Source organism: Mus pahari, chromosome 6 (genome assembly GCF_900095145.1).
Source record: "Mus pahari chromosome 6, PAHARI_EIJ_v1.1, whole genome shotgun sequence".
Lineage (NCBI taxonomy): Eukaryota > Metazoa > Chordata > Mammalia > Rodentia > Muridae > Mus > Mus pahari.
The window spans coordinates 69,680,625-69,696,664 of NC_034595.1; the positions used below are offsets into that span (position 1 = coordinate 69,680,625).

Genomic DNA, 16,040 nt, shown 5'->3' on the forward strand with positions numbered 1-16,040 from the left:
AAAAAAAAGAAAAAGAAAAAGCTGGGCCCTGTGGTTTACGCTTGTAAACCCAGCACTGGAGAGGGAGGGCAGAGACAGGCGGATCCCTGGGAATCGCTGTCCAACCACTATGCTACGTGATGAACATCAGGCCAATACAGACAATGTCCCAAAAATTAAGATGGATGACTTTTAAGGACACTTGAGATTGAGAAGGAGCACACATGTCTACCCATGCATGCATGAAAACACACATGCATACACGTACGCACGCACGTGCACACACCCACCCACCCACCCACACACTTAACAGCATTCCATCAGTGATTTGAGAGGACAGGTTAATTTAAAGCCAGGCTCTTACACTGACATGCTGTGTGACCTTAGGCAAGGTATTGAACCTCTCTGTTCCCAATTTCTCATTAAACTGGATATGGAAATGGTATTTACTTTAAATTGTTGTTGGTGACACTGAGTTCTAGATGAAACGTAGAGTAGGCGCTAACTATGCCCCTAAGGGTTGGTACCTTCTCCCCACAGCTCTGATGTACAGACCCACAGGCTAAGGCTCAAATATCTTAGCTGTCACTTAGCTGCCAGCTACGCTCAGCAACGGACACCATGGTCATCCCTGAAAGTAGCAAGGAGAATACTCCTTTGTGGGTTTCATCCCTACCTGGGATGGAAACAAACCTGAGAGTGTAGAGCCTAGTCTCAGCGGGCAGAGTATCAAGTTCCCCTCTGTGACTGACCGGCTGCTAATGTTTTACTCAATGCTGGTTTGGGTGTCTGTCTGTGGAGCAGCCCACTGCCCCACAGACAGCCTGGTCTCCAGTCGAGCAGAGGTCTGGAACCCCTGGGACCCGATGGATGGGGATTTCCACCTACATGGGATGGAAGATGTTCGATCATGTCTCCTGGGCCCCTGGCTCCTGTCCAAGTTGCCACCCCATCCCCCCTCCCGTGCAGGAGAGGTGTGCTGCCATCAGTCAAGTGGGAGCAGCTCCAAGCCTTTCCACATGCAAGGTTTCCCTCAAGCTCTCAGTCCAAGCCAATGAGAGGTACCTGCTGCCGAACCCCAAATTACCCCCAAACTGTATACAAAGCCTATCCAGGGAATTAAAGGTGTACGAGAACTACTCTGTCATCTGAGTCTTTTGTCCCAAGAGCTGTAACACTTGGGAAGAGACCTGTTCTCCCGAAGAGCCACCCGAGGTTCCATAGCACTCCTCACTGGATAGTCACCTTCTTGTCGGCCCAGCCCAACCCAACTCAGTACAGAGTGGCTCGGAGTTACCAAGTGACCTGGAAGGCAGAGGCTTCACCTCCCTTCCCACACTCGCTTCCCTTCGCTGGAACCCTTGCACCAGGCCTGGCTAGAGATCTCCGTGGAAAACCTATGGTACCCAGGCCCACATCTGTTTGTCTGTATTTCTGTCTGTCTGTATTTCTGTCTGTCTGTCTGTCTGTCTAGAGATCTGGTCTTACTATGGAGCCTTGACTGGCCTGGATTGTCTATGTAGATCAAGTGGGCCTTGAACTCACGGAGCTCTGCTTGCCTCTGCCTCCCCTTACCTGCTCCCATGGGTCCTCTTTGTCCCCCAACTTGGACATTGAGGTCCATCATGTCAATCTCTTCACAGTACTTGGGCTCCTCCCCACCCCCCCACCCCGCATCTTTTCACCATCAAATGTCCCAGGGAGACTCTCCAGCCCATAACCCACTGCTACCCACTCCTGTAGCCTGGCCCCCAGCCACGCCTGATGGTGGCTCACGTGAGCTTTCAAAGCATCTAGGAGTCTTGGTGTTTCCTTGGCCTTGCCACAGGGGAGGTCTCAGGTTTCCTGGTTTCAACCCCAGAAGCAATCTCCATTCCTGTGCTCCAGAAAGAGAATTCCAACTGGACAAGGTAATAAAGGGAGCCACGAAGAGCTTACTGTTAGCAAGCAAGGAGACACAAACACATTCTTCAGAAAGGGTGCGGAGATGGGCACCTACATCCCAGATCCCAGCGGGCAACGGGGCTCATGTTTCTCCACTTCCTGATGTTTCCTCGCTTGTACTTCCCGCAGACCTGGAGCTTCAGCAAATGAGTGGATTTTTCTCAGAAGCCCATTTTACCCAGATTCCAGTCTATTCTAAAAATGTGTAGAATGCAAGAATATGTATAGGCATTCAAGTGCCCAAAGCTGAAATGTAGGTTAAAGGGTAGTAGCACTCCGGGCATGCGCCCTTGGTCACTTAGTCTTTGTATCCCACGTTAGGGACTCTGAGCTGGCCCAGCCGGAGGGCCCATTGTTCTTTATGTCCTATTTTGGAGGACCAACCATCAGTCCCTCCTAGAGCTAACTGCCTGCCCAACAGTCATACCTCTGACCCTCCTCCATAAAGCTCCCTTTAAAACTGCCTTCAGTTTGCAGGGAGAATAGTCATGGGTCAGGGCCTCTCTCAGTTTTTTGGCTTCAAACCCACAAACTCACTGTGTGCACATTCTCCCTTATCTTTCCCAAGGGAGGTGAATGCTCATCCCGGCCACCTTGTGCCCTGGGGCCGCCTGCCTTCCCTGCTCCAAGACTGACTTCCGTCTTGCATCTTCAGGTGATCACTGCTTAATCAACCACATCTCTCCTATCTGGGCTCCTTTATGGGCCCTGCTTTCCCAGCATCCGTTGCGTCTCGGACCTTTAATGGAGCAGCCCCAATACCTTACACCTAAGTCCCAGGACCTTACATCCGGACTGTGCGTTGATTTCTCAACTGCTTCCCTAACTCCATTTCTGCCCCTTCCAAACCCACCATGTGCAGACAGTCAGGCTCACCTGAACACGCAGTTCTGACCAGGCCATTTCTCTAGGTAAAACCCTCACTCTGACCTGGGAAGTGGCTTCCAGAGTCAAGTGTTTGCCACACAAGACTAGCGTTTGGCTGCCCAGAGCTCACTGGAGGCAGGGAGTCTCCTAGTCAAGCTGGACAGCCACACTTGCTGGAACAGCCAGCTCCAGGCTCAGGGATAGACCTCCGCCTCAATATTAAAGGTGGTGAGAGATGAGGGAAGACACCCAGTGTCAACTCCAGAGCTCCACATTCTCATGTGCGTGTGTCCAGTGTGTCTACGTATACATGATGCACACCACACATATATTCATGCTACCAAACCGGAAACAACCTTCATTAGCTTTCTCTTGGCCATAAGAAAGTGGCCTACTACAGAGAGATCCCTGAACCCTCGCCTAGCACCCCCTTTCTAGCCTTCTTTCTCACCTCTCCTCAGCCTCACACACCCTCTCTGCTGCCCCTAAATTGCTACCGTCCTTTGCTTCCCTCTCTCTGAGCTCCTCTTCCCAGCCTCTCAGGGGCAGCCGAGAGAGCATTTCTGGGAAGTTTAGTTAGCCATTCTGTCTTTTCCTCCTCAGGCTAATTCCTATCTCCCCAGAGGAGCCAAGTAGTCTAACTAACTTTAGCCACAGACCTCCCTGGATTAAAATCTTCGTGTTTTCCAGTGTCTCTAGGACAAAGTCTAAATTCCTCCCTAGGCTCTCAAAAGGGAGGAGGAGAGGGCGCCTCTCACGTGTTTGTGTAGTGGCAGGGCCTGAGTCAGCAGTGGAGACTGAGGTGGGTGGTACATCCAAGGTGGATTTTCTCCAAGGACTGTTCACTGTGGGGTACTGGGTCAGTAGCGGGCAGGAGCAGAAAAGGCAGAGCGTGGGCTCCTCTGTGGAGGATGTTTTGTGAGAGCAAATGCAGGGCTAAGGAGCAGAGGAACCTGACAGAGGGTGAAAATGGGCAGCAGAGGTTTAAACAAAAGGCAAGGGAGTTGAAGATGAGCGGGGAGTGTCTTCAAGAAGGGACAGTGTTGGAGAGAACAGAGAGGCTAGTGGGCTGCTGCTGGTGATATGGACCAGGCAGAGGTTGAGTGACATGTGTGCCGCAAGGCAGCAGAAGGCTGCAGGCCTGCTTTAGTGACAAGAGCGGTAGACGGCTCCATTACGGGACTCACATATGGTCGGGTGGGTAGGGAGTGGGTCATCTTGGGTACATGTTCTGTTCTCTCCCTCAATCCTTCCCTGGGGGCCTGAACCACTGCCACACACCCGGTGAGGGTCTAAGCTGTGCGTCCCCTTCCTGTCTTCTAAGTCTCTGCATTCCTGATTTCCTTCAGTGCCTTAAAAGAAATATTAAAAAAGAGACCAGGCCCGTCTCAGTCAGAAGGAAAAGGGACCCCTTGCTTAGTCCAGGTGGGAAGGATGTTCTGTGGCCCTCTTGCCTCCAGAACTTGGTCTAGGGCTGTGCCTCTTGTGAGGATTTCTCAGGGAGGGCGTTTAGGGCCTCAGGAGGAAAGGACTCAGTGTAGTGACCTAACTTCCCTTCCTGGCTAAAGGTGGGTCTCGCTGTCCCTTGCATATACATTGCCCCCTTCCTCAGCCATTCAACAGAAGCACCTGCAGCACACTAGGTCGTTGTTGGGAACAAGAGATGCATAGACAGCCAAAACCAAAACACACACGTTGCAGAGATGAGCTTATACCCTACCAAGTCTCCTCAGACACATTAAGACTTGTGGGTTAGTGTCTGCAGCAGAGGGTGTCGTGGGCACCAAAAAAGCACAAGTCACTAACTTAAAGGGAGAGGGTCAGGGAGGACTCCCTAGAGATCTCAGCTCCCCAGAAAATGGGGTCCTAAAGGATGAGAAAGATGGGATGCAGAATATAGAAAGGCTGGAAAGGGTGAGGGAATGCCAGAAGTGTGTGGAAAGTTTGGTGTGGCTGGTCCACGGGGCTGAGAGGAGACCACGTGACATTAGGGAAAAAATTTAAGGTAAAGATTTTAAGCTAGATTTTAATTTTAGTTCTACCATGATCACTGTGGCTGAAATGTATGTCTGTGACAGAAACTGATCTTGAAGACAAAAGAACAATATCAGTGTGGGGGCAGCTGTACAATCAGGACCAAGACAAAGAGTGTCCCTTCTAAAGAATAAAGATGTGTGTTACAAGGCAAGTGCCTGCGGGGGTGCTCAGAGATGATGTCATTGGCCTCCGGAGAGGAGACAGCGAGAGAGCCACCACTGTGTGGGACCACGCTGAGGCCTCTGACTTAAATGAGAGGGACTGGAGGCACCTTCAGTCCAGATGTAGGAACTGCTAAGACAGGCAGCAGTGATCCCGTTTTTGAATGTGCAGAGGGACCAGGCTCCACGGAACACTCAGGGTTTCTGTTGTTCTGGGCATTCTGGGTATGTGGCATTTTCCTCTTCTGGCTCTGCCCACCTTGTCCTCCTCTCAGTTGGCAGCCCCTTCCCCTTGTCCCCCAGCCCATAGCATCTCTTCAGGAGGCACGTTTGTCCCCTCTGCTGACTCTGCCTCACCAGAGCCTGCAGCTCTGCTGTCTACAGTTAGGAGGTTGATCTTTGCCCACCCTGCAGCAGTGTGATGAGAGCACAGAGGACTTCAAGGCAGGCTGGGAGAACGTGGTGATTGCGACCCTGTCCAGGCTGCAGGCCTAATGGCTAAGTGCGAATCAGGGTTGTCTCCTTTTATTATGGAAAGGAGCCTAACTGGAGGTCAATCTTAGTGAATAAACTAAGCAGGAACTTTCTCTGCAAGCCCAAACTTCAGTTGTGATACAGAATTTTCTTTCTCACAGTTTCTAGCAAGTGCGGTTAGTGTGCTACTCACTGGCATTTGGGCTCCTTTAGCTTTGTGCAACTTAAGATTTCCCGAGCGAGTTTATTAGTAAACCCTTTAACAGCACCAATTTCACTACTCCACGTTTTTCCTGCATCAGGGTCTTTTAGGAGGCAGATGTCTCTCTGAGTCTCTGACGTCTTCAGGTAATCTCCACCTTGTGGAGCAGGAAGTGGCCAAAGCAGTAACCTATGTTTTTGTCACCTGGAGAGAAAACACACACCGAGGGGGGGGGAGGGGAGAGCCCTTCCAGGCAACTCCAAGCAGGAAGTGGCTTACTGCCTCTTCAGTTCCCGGAACCCAGAAGTGGGCTAACTGGTACAATGGCCATGCAAATAGCAGCCTGTTCCTGTTTCACAGAAGGCAGACTATACATAAGGACAGGGTCACATTTCTAGAGACACAGTCACTGGTTAAATCTCCCCGTAAGTGGCAAGTGAACACGTCTGAAGAGCTGGCTCCCCACTCTCTCTGGGACTGGACACCAGTAGGTTTCTTTCCAAACCTGTGGAATCCTCTTGACACTTCTCCCTTCTCTCATGAGAAGAGAAACCCTAGGTCTGGCTGACGACACCGTGGCTCCATAGCCTGGGATGAGTGGGCTGTGGGGCGGGGGTAAGGGTCTCTGAGGTGAGACGCCGTGGTGCAGACAGAACTACAGCCACCTTTCCCCCATAATTTATTTCGTTTTCACTATAGTCACCTTTTAATTGAACATTTGCCAGGAGCCCAATCATCTTGCCCAAGAGGCAATTAATCCTAAGAATCAATAGCAACACTGTTCTAAGAAACTGAGGCAGGAGTGTCTGAGTCACCTCTCACTGGCCCCAGCTGCTAGGTTACAAGCTCAAAGGTGTTTCCCAGGCCAGGTCCATCTCATCCGGAAGCCGTTTCTCTCAGCTTTGCTTCTCTCAGCTTTGACGAGTCACTCTCCAAGAGTGATTACTGGTGTAGTCGTGGATAGGCAACAGTCACCTCTGTGGAGATCCTTGATGATGCCATAGGGCAAGGCTGGAGTTGTAGGGTCTTGGAAATATGGGTCAAGTCCTCAGAGACCAGGCATAGAGCATGACAGTCCATGATACGAACAGCTCCGAGGAGGTATCCCTCACCGTCTCATGGGATGGATATGAGGGTACACATGTACTCCTAATCACATATCATGAAATGCCACGGCAGGGGAACACACACATATATGCATGCACCTGTGCATGTCCGTCACAAGTTCTGGGGATACCGAGGCAGGGAATGGCAAGAAGGGCTCCATCTCTGTCAGATGAGGCTGGCAATGCTGGAGGTGGTCTCATGACGCTGGCCAGAAGACAACTGTCCTGAGATGCTAAAGATGCTACCGTTGTCACTGTGGCCATTTCGGGCGGAGAATGCCTCTATACAGATCGGAGGGCAGTGTCCACTCACACCCACCTGGTACAGTAGCAACCCAAGCAGCAAAACTGAGCCCAAGGAAGCCAAGGTAATGCCCACGGACAGCATGGCAGCCAGTGGCCGTGCTGGGGCCGGGGCAGCAGCCAGCCCAGCCAGGGTCAGGCCGGTGACCAGCAGCACAAAGCCACTGAGCAACACTACAACTGCGTCGGCGCCTCCGCCACTGCGCAGCAAGGCCACGTGCTGGGCCTGGCGTATGCAGTTCATATCCTGCACGGCAGAGCTCATCAGCTGCTTCACCAGAACCAGCAGGGCCAGCAGGCAGAGCACAGTGCCCACGGCTAGTCGCCATTCGCCGGATCGGCTGCTGGTGGAAGACAGCAGTGCCACGCCGCCGGCCCCACAGCCAGCCACTAGGACCACAGCCACAGAGAAACAGAGCAAGGAGCGCCGGGGCTGCTGGGACCACCATAGCTCCACCTGCTCTGCCAGCACATCTGGGGGCAACCCCCTGCCCACTGAGGCTTGTTGGGACATGGCTTGGTCAGGCAGGGTCAGGATAGAGGATCAATGTCAGGGTTCAGAGGGTGTTTGTCGTGACCCTGTGTCCCCATCACCTGGTTGTCGGAGAGAAGCCCAGTCTCCTCTTCTCAGTCCAGGCTATGGTTACCCGCACCTGCAGGACAGGATCACAAGTTATTTCCCACCCATCTGGCCCTATAGTCTCATCTGGGAGTCTCAGGGAAGGGCCCCAAGAATCTTCTCCGGGGTCCTCAGGACCTATTCCTGAGAGCTACAACCCTAGCACTGCACCTTGGGAAAGCACCTCCCTTGACCCAACAGAGTTCCCTCCACTATAGAGCTCCCCTTCCCCTCCAGAGAACCCCCTTGCCCAGCCCCTGACCTCTCTCGCTCAGGCTGTCTCGGTGTCCTGTTCCATTCAGGCTGTCGGAGGAAGCTGGTGGTGCCACAGTGGATGACGGGACAAACTGAACTGTCAGAGATAATGCCTCATTCAGGATCAGACTCACATGGCCTCAGCTGTCACTGCTGGGTCCTGGGTGGGGGAAGCTATGGGGAAGGGAGGCTGGAGACTTAACCCTTCTGGAACCAGCAGGCTGAGCCTGACCCTTTCTTCTCCGTGGGTCAGGACCTGACCCCTAACACCATTCTTTCTCTAGTTCCACCCTATCTCCGTCAGGCGAAAGAAGATGCATGCTCCAAGTCTCTCCTTCCAGTGCTGGTCGTCTCTGATGCAACAGGGCCCAACCCGAATTCCTCATCTTACCCTGAACCTGTTCCTCCTGTGTTCCTTTCTCAAGATGCTGTTACCACCCACCCTCCCTCTCGGCCCACTCCGGGGGCTCCTCAGCGCCTTCTGCTATTGCCAATCCATGGCTCCAGGGGCTGCCTCTTGCCTCTAGACATATCTCTGTCCAGTCCTGTCCTCGGCACTCATCCAGAACCTGCCTGCTCCCCACGGGTCCATCCTCTGCTATATGGCTCCACGTGTTCTCTAAGGCAGCAAAAGGAGGACTCAGGATTTGAACCGCAGCCTAGTCCTTCCCACCGTGGGAATGTGGGGAGGGATCTAACAGTGTTACTTATTTAACCTGTTCCCTACAGGACAGGCGGCATGACTCACACCAGGTAAAAATAAAGCTAGCACTGCCGGCAAGGAACTCAACTTCCGGCAGCAGGAGAGACCGGTCCTGTAGGTGTCAGCTGCGAGTCCAGGAGGCGCTGGAGTGGGGCAGGGAAGCCCCAGCTAACCTCTTAGAGGCTTTATCTGAAAAGTGAGGACAGAGAAGTTTATTCTGAGGAGTGGGAGAAGTCATCTAACATCCTCCTTTTAGACTTCCCACGGGGCCAAGGGGCTCTCATACTTTTTTTGAGTCAGAGACTCGGGGTGAATCAGAACCCACATGGACCACACTGCCGAGACCGCGTTTTTACTCCAACGAGACAGAGTGGGGACCGCTCTGCCCTTTGCAGAGGTTGCCCTGCACGCAAGGTGGGTGGGGTAGGTGCCCACGCCCCCACGGGTGGTTGGGGGAGGGGCCGTGGGCGGAGTCTGTCCCAGCATTCCTCAGGACTGTGGCTTGCTAGTCTGAAGGTGCTGGCACCGGCTTACTGGGGAGCGACCCCAGCGTGGGTGGAGGTTCCCGGTAGTAGAACCCGTGAAAAAGGTGGGGGTGGGGCGTGTGGGGCACTCACGGGACGCCTGGCTGTGCTGAATCCGATTTGAGCAGGCAGGACCCAGCAGGTGGGGCGCTCTAGGTCTGTTTCCGGGGAGACGCTTCACCTGCCTAACCTGCACCCAGGTGAGCTGGAAGGAGGGGGGAAATTAACAGGTGCTGTTTCCAGGGCAGGGCCTGAGCCAATTGGCTGACGTGGCCCTGCGACTTCAGTGGGGCTGAGACATTCCTGGGAAGGGAGGGGCTTCTGTCCGCCGCTGGTAGGTCTGAAACACAATATGCCGATTGGGTCAGCAGGAGGAAGGAATGCTGACCCTCGGCCCGTCTGAGCCCTAACCCACCCCCACCTCCCAACTCCAACTTCATTTTACCTTTAGCCCCTCCCAGTAGATCTACAGCTAAGCCTGCACGTAATTACAGTCCAGGCCTGTAATCTTTGCACCCTGAGAGGCTGAGGCAGGAGGAGAGCCATTAGGAGGCCCCAACTGGCCTGGAACCTCCTCATTCCAGCTGATTTTGGACTTTAATTCTGAATCCCACTGTACCCTCAGCCCCAGTCTAGCCCCTCAAAACCCAGCTTTGCCTTAAAGTCAGCCTCAGCCCCAGCATCCAGCATCAGCGATACCCCAAACCTAACTTCAGCTCCATCTTAAGCTTTTCCCCCAATAAGCCCTTCCTTTATTTCCCTTGAGGATTAGCCTGCCCCATGGGTGGGTAGAGGCCTTTCATGTAGACAGCTGGAGCTCCCAGAGCAAGCACTACTTGGATAAGTTTCACATCTCTTGACAAGGCAAAGGAAGCCCTTGCCCTTCGCTGGACTGTCCCCCACCTACCTCAGGCCTCTGTCTGCCTGAGTCTGGCCAACTTGAACCATTGAGCTGAAATGCCCCATCGGATCCGGCTGATTCGACTGCACTCCCGGCCATGTTTCTTCCATATTCATCCGCAACAGATCTTTTAGTTAGTTAGCTTTCACCCACCCCACCCCCACCCCCCTGACCCAGACGTGTATCCCCAGCCACTTCAGGGGTAGCGACCAGTTTACTAACCGCAATCATCTCAGCAGCCAGCGGTAGCCTGTACGCTTACGGTGATCGATAAATGTTTGTTGAGTGGCTGGCTAAATAAAAGTGTGAACTGACTGACGGGTGTGACTATTTTGACCTTTGAGCATTTGGGATGAAACCAGGACAAGTTGGGCCCAGGCTGTGTGGTCCTGGAGGGCCTCAGGGATGCATTTGGACACTGCTGGGTGTCCACAGGGGTGTTCCAAGTGGAAGCAGGATAGGGTTCAGGGCTCTGCTTCTAATCAGCAAGTCTGGTTCCTAGAGACAGTGCCCCAAGTGGCCGGAGGGTGACTGGTTGGAGAATGTGCAGTCTGCCCCACGGCTTCTGTCCTACCCCTTCTGTAAACTATACGTTAGTATGTTCTTCTCTCTCCATTTGGTGTGTATTTAAAAAACCAAACAAACCAATACCAGCAGCAGTAGCACCAACAAAAACCCAAACAACAGAGTGAAATCAAGTAAATCTTCCCAAGGTCAGTTCACAGAATAACTGTGCCTGGCCTGGCCTCCTCTTTGTTTTGTTCTGTGCAGATGACTCGGAGCCTCCTAAGTCCAGAGCAGCACCGTCTATATGTCTACGTTTCAGCTTAGGTATGTTTTTTTTTTGTTTTTTGTTTTTTGTTTTTTTTACATTTCTCTCACATATTACATCATATTACATCCAAATTCAACTGCAGTTTCCCCTCCTCTCCGAGACTCTCAATGACTCTCCCTCCCCCTCCCTCAGATCCACTCCTCCCTCATTTCTCTTCAAAAAAAAAAAAAAAGGAAGAAGGAGGAGGAGGAGAAAGAGAAAGAAAAGAAAGAAAAAGAAAAGGGCAGGCCTCCCTCCCAGGGATTTCAATTGAAAATGGCATTAAGTTACAATAAGACCAGCCACAAGTCCTCATATCCAGGCTGGATGAGGCAACCCAATAGGAGGAAAAGGGTCCCAAGAGCAGGCAAAAGAGTCAGAGACTCCGCACTCCCTCTGTTCGGAGCATCGAGCTATGCAACTATAATGTACATGCAGAGGACCTAGGACAGACCCAGACAGGCTCCCTGACTATCACTTCAGTTTCTGGGGGCCCCTCTTATTTATGTAACTTAAGCCTTTCTAATAGCCTGTTTCCAAAGAACAGGCAAAACCCACACATTAAAATGAATGTGCTTGCTGGGCTATGGATGCAGCCCAGTGGTTGCTCATCACCTGGTTCAATCCCCAGAGCTGCAAAACTGTTTGTATTGGAATTCTAAAATATATTTTATTATAGAAGGTATTAATGAGCTCTTTGAGAGTCTTTTCTTATACATACAAACTGTATCTCAGTTCAAATTAGCTACACATTGAGTATCCAGTAGCCACCTTTGCCTGTGGCCGTAACCTTACTGGGGAGTACTGCTCTGGCTAGCTTTCCCCTGGAGAAGACTTTAGGGCTGCTTGACTGGTGCAGAGCAGGGGACATTGGATGACATAGTGGGTATTAATCCTGCCAGTCTGCAAAGCATTGTGAACATGTCCCCTTTATAAGAAACAGGCCTGGGAGAGCCAAGGTCTGGCAGAGCTTGCCAGCCTGGATTTGATCTGAACTCTTCTAATAGCCTGGTCCTTAGGAAACTCTAGTCTCCTGCTAACCTAACGTCCAGCTGTCCTAGACAAAAGCTGGCACAGGGGATCCCCGAACAGCCCCTTTCTCTTCTCGTTCCCTTTGGAGTCTATCGAGGAGGAAGGAGAGCCTAAAGCTTCATCAGTTTGAATACTGGCTGGGCAAGTCAGTGGCTCAAAGTGTCGAATCTGTCCCTAAAGCAGGGACAGAAATGGAAGCTCAGGAGGCAGAGGTGGCAGTGGGCGTGCAGGAGAAGCTGGTAGGTCTGAGAGGGTGCACAATGGAGAAGAGATGAGCTGAAGTCACACCTTCCCCTATACCCAGCCAGAGGCTGAAGTGAGCCTGTCACGGTAACGCCACTGCCTGCTTGAGTCAGTCCATGGCCAGCCTGGGTTCTTCATGATCTATGAGGCCCTCTTTAATGTCATCCCACTGCCTCAAAACCTGTGTGTGCTGGTGGCTCCCTCTGCTTTCCTTCCAGGTGATTCCTTCCCTTCAGAAACGAGCTCAAATGTCACCTTTGGCTGTTAAAATCCATTCCGGGAGGAAGGTGTAAACAATGCCTACCCCTCCTCCTGCGGTCTCTGATTCCACTCCACCAAAGATTGCTCTGGGGGAGCCGATGAGTTTATTGGGATTACTTCCAGAGCATAGGTGAGGGGTTAGTTACTTGAATATGGGTGCTGCCCACCAAAAAGACTGCACTGGAAAGTCTTTACCCAGCAGGGATGGTGGTTTTCTCACAGCTTCATAGATCGACTCCACTCTAATAGGTCCCCAGACCTCAGCACAACTGTCTCCCCATCGGAAGTACCATTCAGGCTGTAAAACTCAGCATATAGCACCACCAGTCAAAATGAAAACAAAGATCTAATCCATCCAAGTCCATAGTTTTGGGAAAGTCTACAAGTGTATTAACCTTGCTTTCTGGCTTCTGTAGTTCTGCTTCTGGCCAACCGTTCTTGTTAACTGAAGTAGGTTAACCCAGGACACAGTTTCTGTGCTTAAAAGCTCATCCTGAGAAAGGCCCAGGCCTACACTGGAACTCCTAGTGTCGTCTCCAGCCAGCTAATAAGGACTTCTTATTGGCTTAAACCCATGTCTGGACAGCCTTCCCTGGTGGATACCCCACACATCACCCTTTAATAGTCTTCCTTGGCCTATATACTGTAGCCCTTCCCCAAGGGTGCATGTAATTATGTCAGAGATGCACACAGCAGGTGGTACGGAGTGACCCGTACTCAGGTGATGCTCCCCCCCCCCCCGCTTCTCTATGAGGAGAAGTAAGCAGTCAGCAAGACCAGCCAGGTTGACCTTTTCAAGGGGCTCAGCTGTACTCTGAAGATGGCCATTGTTGGACTCCAAGGATAGTCACGTACATCCCCTTCCCAGAAGAGCTTCCTGGACATTGTCTAAAATCGTGTCTCCAGTGTTTCTCATCCCTTTAACCTTGCTTCCTTTATTCCTCTGTCCTTTCCCCTTTCACTCCCACATACACATTACTGTGGGTCTCCCTCTCAACCTTCATGAGGAAGGGTTGGCTTTATTTGCTGCTGTGTACCCAGCTCCTAGAACAATAGGTGTGCAACTCAACGTTGTTGAATGACTGAGTGGAATCGTGATTTTTGGAGCTAGGATGATGTTAAGGTCCCAGCTCTAGTAATGTAATTTTAGAAAACCTGCTGGGTTTCCATTGATTTGTTAAAACATCATAACCAAAGGCAGCTTGGAGAGGAAAGGGTTTATTTCTCTTACTCCTGAGCATCACGGTCCATTCCCGAAGGACCTCAGAGCAGGAACCTGGAGGCCAGAGCTGTTGCAGAAGCCGTAGAAGAGGGCTGCTTACTGGCTTGCTTCCCATGGTTTGCTTAGCCTGCCTGAAATGAACACTTAGGACCACCAGCCAGGGATGGGACCACGAACAAAGTGCTGGGCCTTCCGACATCATCAATCAAGAAAAGCCCTGGGTAGACTTGCCTACAGGCCACTCTGGTGAAAGCATTCTCTCAGCTGACGTCCCCTCTTCTCAGGTGACTCTAGCTTATGTCACATTGACAGGCTTGGTAGATCTGGGTCTCCTCATTTGTAAAATGGGAATAACATGGCTTAGTCAGTGGTTACGAGGGGAGTTAAATGGTAGGATTCAGGAAAAAAAAATTACTGTACCCCTTCTGTGAACCAGGTATTGTGCAGGGGGCACGGGATTGATCTGGGAGGAAAGGCTAGGAGAAGGAAGGACATATACACAGGGTAGCCACAGGGCATCAGTGGACCCATACCTAGTGTGGTGACTGACCATTCCTCTAGGTACATATTTGTGGGGGACATAGGTCCCACTTAGGATTCTCATCCTCTTTCCAGATAAGAGCTCTAGGCTTATTATCATTCGTGACTCATTGGTATGTCTACAGGTAATTGAACAGAGGTAAGCTCCCAACTCAAGCTAGGCCCCAAAGTCTCCCTCTGGGCAGTTTAAGACCAAGAGAGATGGCTCAGTGGTTAAGAGCATCTGCTGTCCTTGCAGAGGACCCATGTTCGGTTCTCCAGACACATGCCAAGCAGCTCTGTGGCTAAAATTCCTCCCCCGAGGGAGAAGTACTGTCTACCTCTCTCCGAAGGTCCCATGACAAGCTGAGGTACAATTCCACCCTCGTTCATTCTGGGAAACCAATGAGTTGATTAGGCTGCCTCGTGAGCAATGGAGGTCATAGGTGGGAGTGTGGGTGGCCTTAAAGCAGTCACACTGGGAGGTCGACACCCAGAATACAATGACAACTCCTCCATGGAATCTCTCTAGTCCTTCAACCTAGATACACTAAATCCCACCCACTCACACCCCCCCCCCAAGTGCACTTAATTAGGCCAGAATTGTATACACCTGGTTGGGAGGTTTAGCTGGCTCCTCCGTGAGGGTCCTATGACCCTCTGGCCCCACAGGGAAGGGCAACAGTCAACAAGCCCAGCTGTGGGGACTTTTTTTTTTTTTTTGCAAGTGGGCACAGCTGAACTCATGAAGATAGTGGTAGTTTATCTCAGCAGATAGTCCTGTACAAAAGACAGTTCCAGAGGATCTGATGCCCTCTTCTGGACTCGGTGGGCACCTGCATCCACCCATGTGCATGCATTCGAGAGAGTAAGGGTATGCGCACGCGCACTCACACAGCAGGCAAATCTTAAAACCAAAAACCAAAAGCAAGATTGGGCTGGAGATTTCATTTCTGTCGGGGCTTCTGAGGAAGTGCTCTTCTGCCAGCTGAAATCGTGATCGTGACGGGGTGCCTGTCAGGCTCTTCTTGAGGTTCGGGTGCTTCCCAGTCAAAAGAAAGCCTGAGAGACACCAGTGGAGCCAGAAAACGAATTCCTTTCCCTTTGCTTAAGCTGTCTGGAGTCGTAACCAAAGAAGGGCACCTGTAGCCTTGTGCTAGAACTCATAGTTCCAATTTTAGGTTACATTATTATACTAGTATGTGTGCCTAGAGCAAGCTAGCCCTCTTCTGTCACATGACACCTCCTAGATAAGCAATACATACAGTTCTTTTAGACCTACCAGCCTCAGGAGGTAATCAGTAACGCTGGTTCCACTTGCCGCCTGGCACCCGACAAGGTTATATCTATCTGGGTATTCATTCCCCAGTGTGGCTCCACTCAGAAGAATCTGCCTGCATTTCAGACATAAACAAAGCATAACTGCTCTCTTGAATCTTGGGTGATCTTGGGGAACTCAGGGAGGATGAACCCCACTCCTGGTCCTGAGATGTCACTTGCCTTTCTGAATCCAGAGCAGTAATTGTAATGAGGTGGTACCTTATTATATAAAATGGCTGTAATGATCATACCCAGGATTGCCTGTGCCTCTCAAATACCTCTTGGGAATAGCTGGTCGATACACAACCGTCGGTCATGCTTTCTGGAAGTAGTGGAGGAAGGCAGACATTGATGCCAAGACTGGGACTGTGGAGTCTTTCGTGTTAAGAGAACAAGAGGGCAGAGAAAGCACATCTGAGATCTGAGCAGTTTACACTGGCCAAAACCGATGCTGAAATCCTAGAACAATGAGGGTGGGCGCCCATTGGGTATCAGAGGCATCGATAAAGAGAATAATCCGGAAGCCTCTCACACTAGGATGACAAGCTTCTCCC

The 16,040-nt window shown here is 51.5% G+C and overlaps 1 protein-coding gene across 4 annotated transcripts; it reads right to left on the reverse strand.

The window, feature by feature from the left end:
* Window positions 1-5,844: 5,844 nt before the first annotated feature.
* On the reverse strand, window positions 5,845-10,359 carry Tmem125 (transmembrane protein 125). 4 transcript variants are annotated; one of them, XM_029540118.1, is made up of 5 exons: window positions 10,298-10,359; window positions 9,268-9,379; window positions 8,696-8,839; window positions 7,955-8,044; window positions 5,845-7,726 (listed from the first exon to the last, which is right to left on the reverse strand). In XM_029540118.1, the coding sequence occupies exon 5, from the start codon at window positions 7,585-7,587 to the stop codon at window positions 6,937-6,939; it is 651 nt and encodes a 216-aa protein (XP_029395978.1). In that variant the 5' UTR covers window positions 7,588-7,726; window positions 7,955-8,044; window positions 8,696-8,839; window positions 9,268-9,379; window positions 10,298-10,359; the 3' UTR covers window positions 5,845-6,936. The 4 variants fall into 4 exon arrangements, with proteins under 4 accessions (XP_029395978.1, XP_029395977.1, XP_029395976.1 ...); XM_029540117.1 differs by lacking the exon at window positions 10,298-10,359 and adding an exon at window positions 10,082-10,211 and having other exon boundaries at window positions 7,955-8,039; window positions 9,268-9,514; XM_029540116.1 differs by lacking the exon at window positions 10,298-10,359 and adding an exon at window positions 10,082-10,211 and having other exon boundaries at window positions 9,268-9,514.
* Window positions 10,360-16,040: the final 5,681 nt, after the last annotated feature.

What these genes read in the sequence shown, in the direction of transcription:
- Tmem125 (XM_029540118.1), bottom strand. Translation starts at nt 7,587, where the DNA reads ATGTCCCAACAAGCCTCAGTGGGCAGGGGGTTGCCCCCAGATGTGCTG.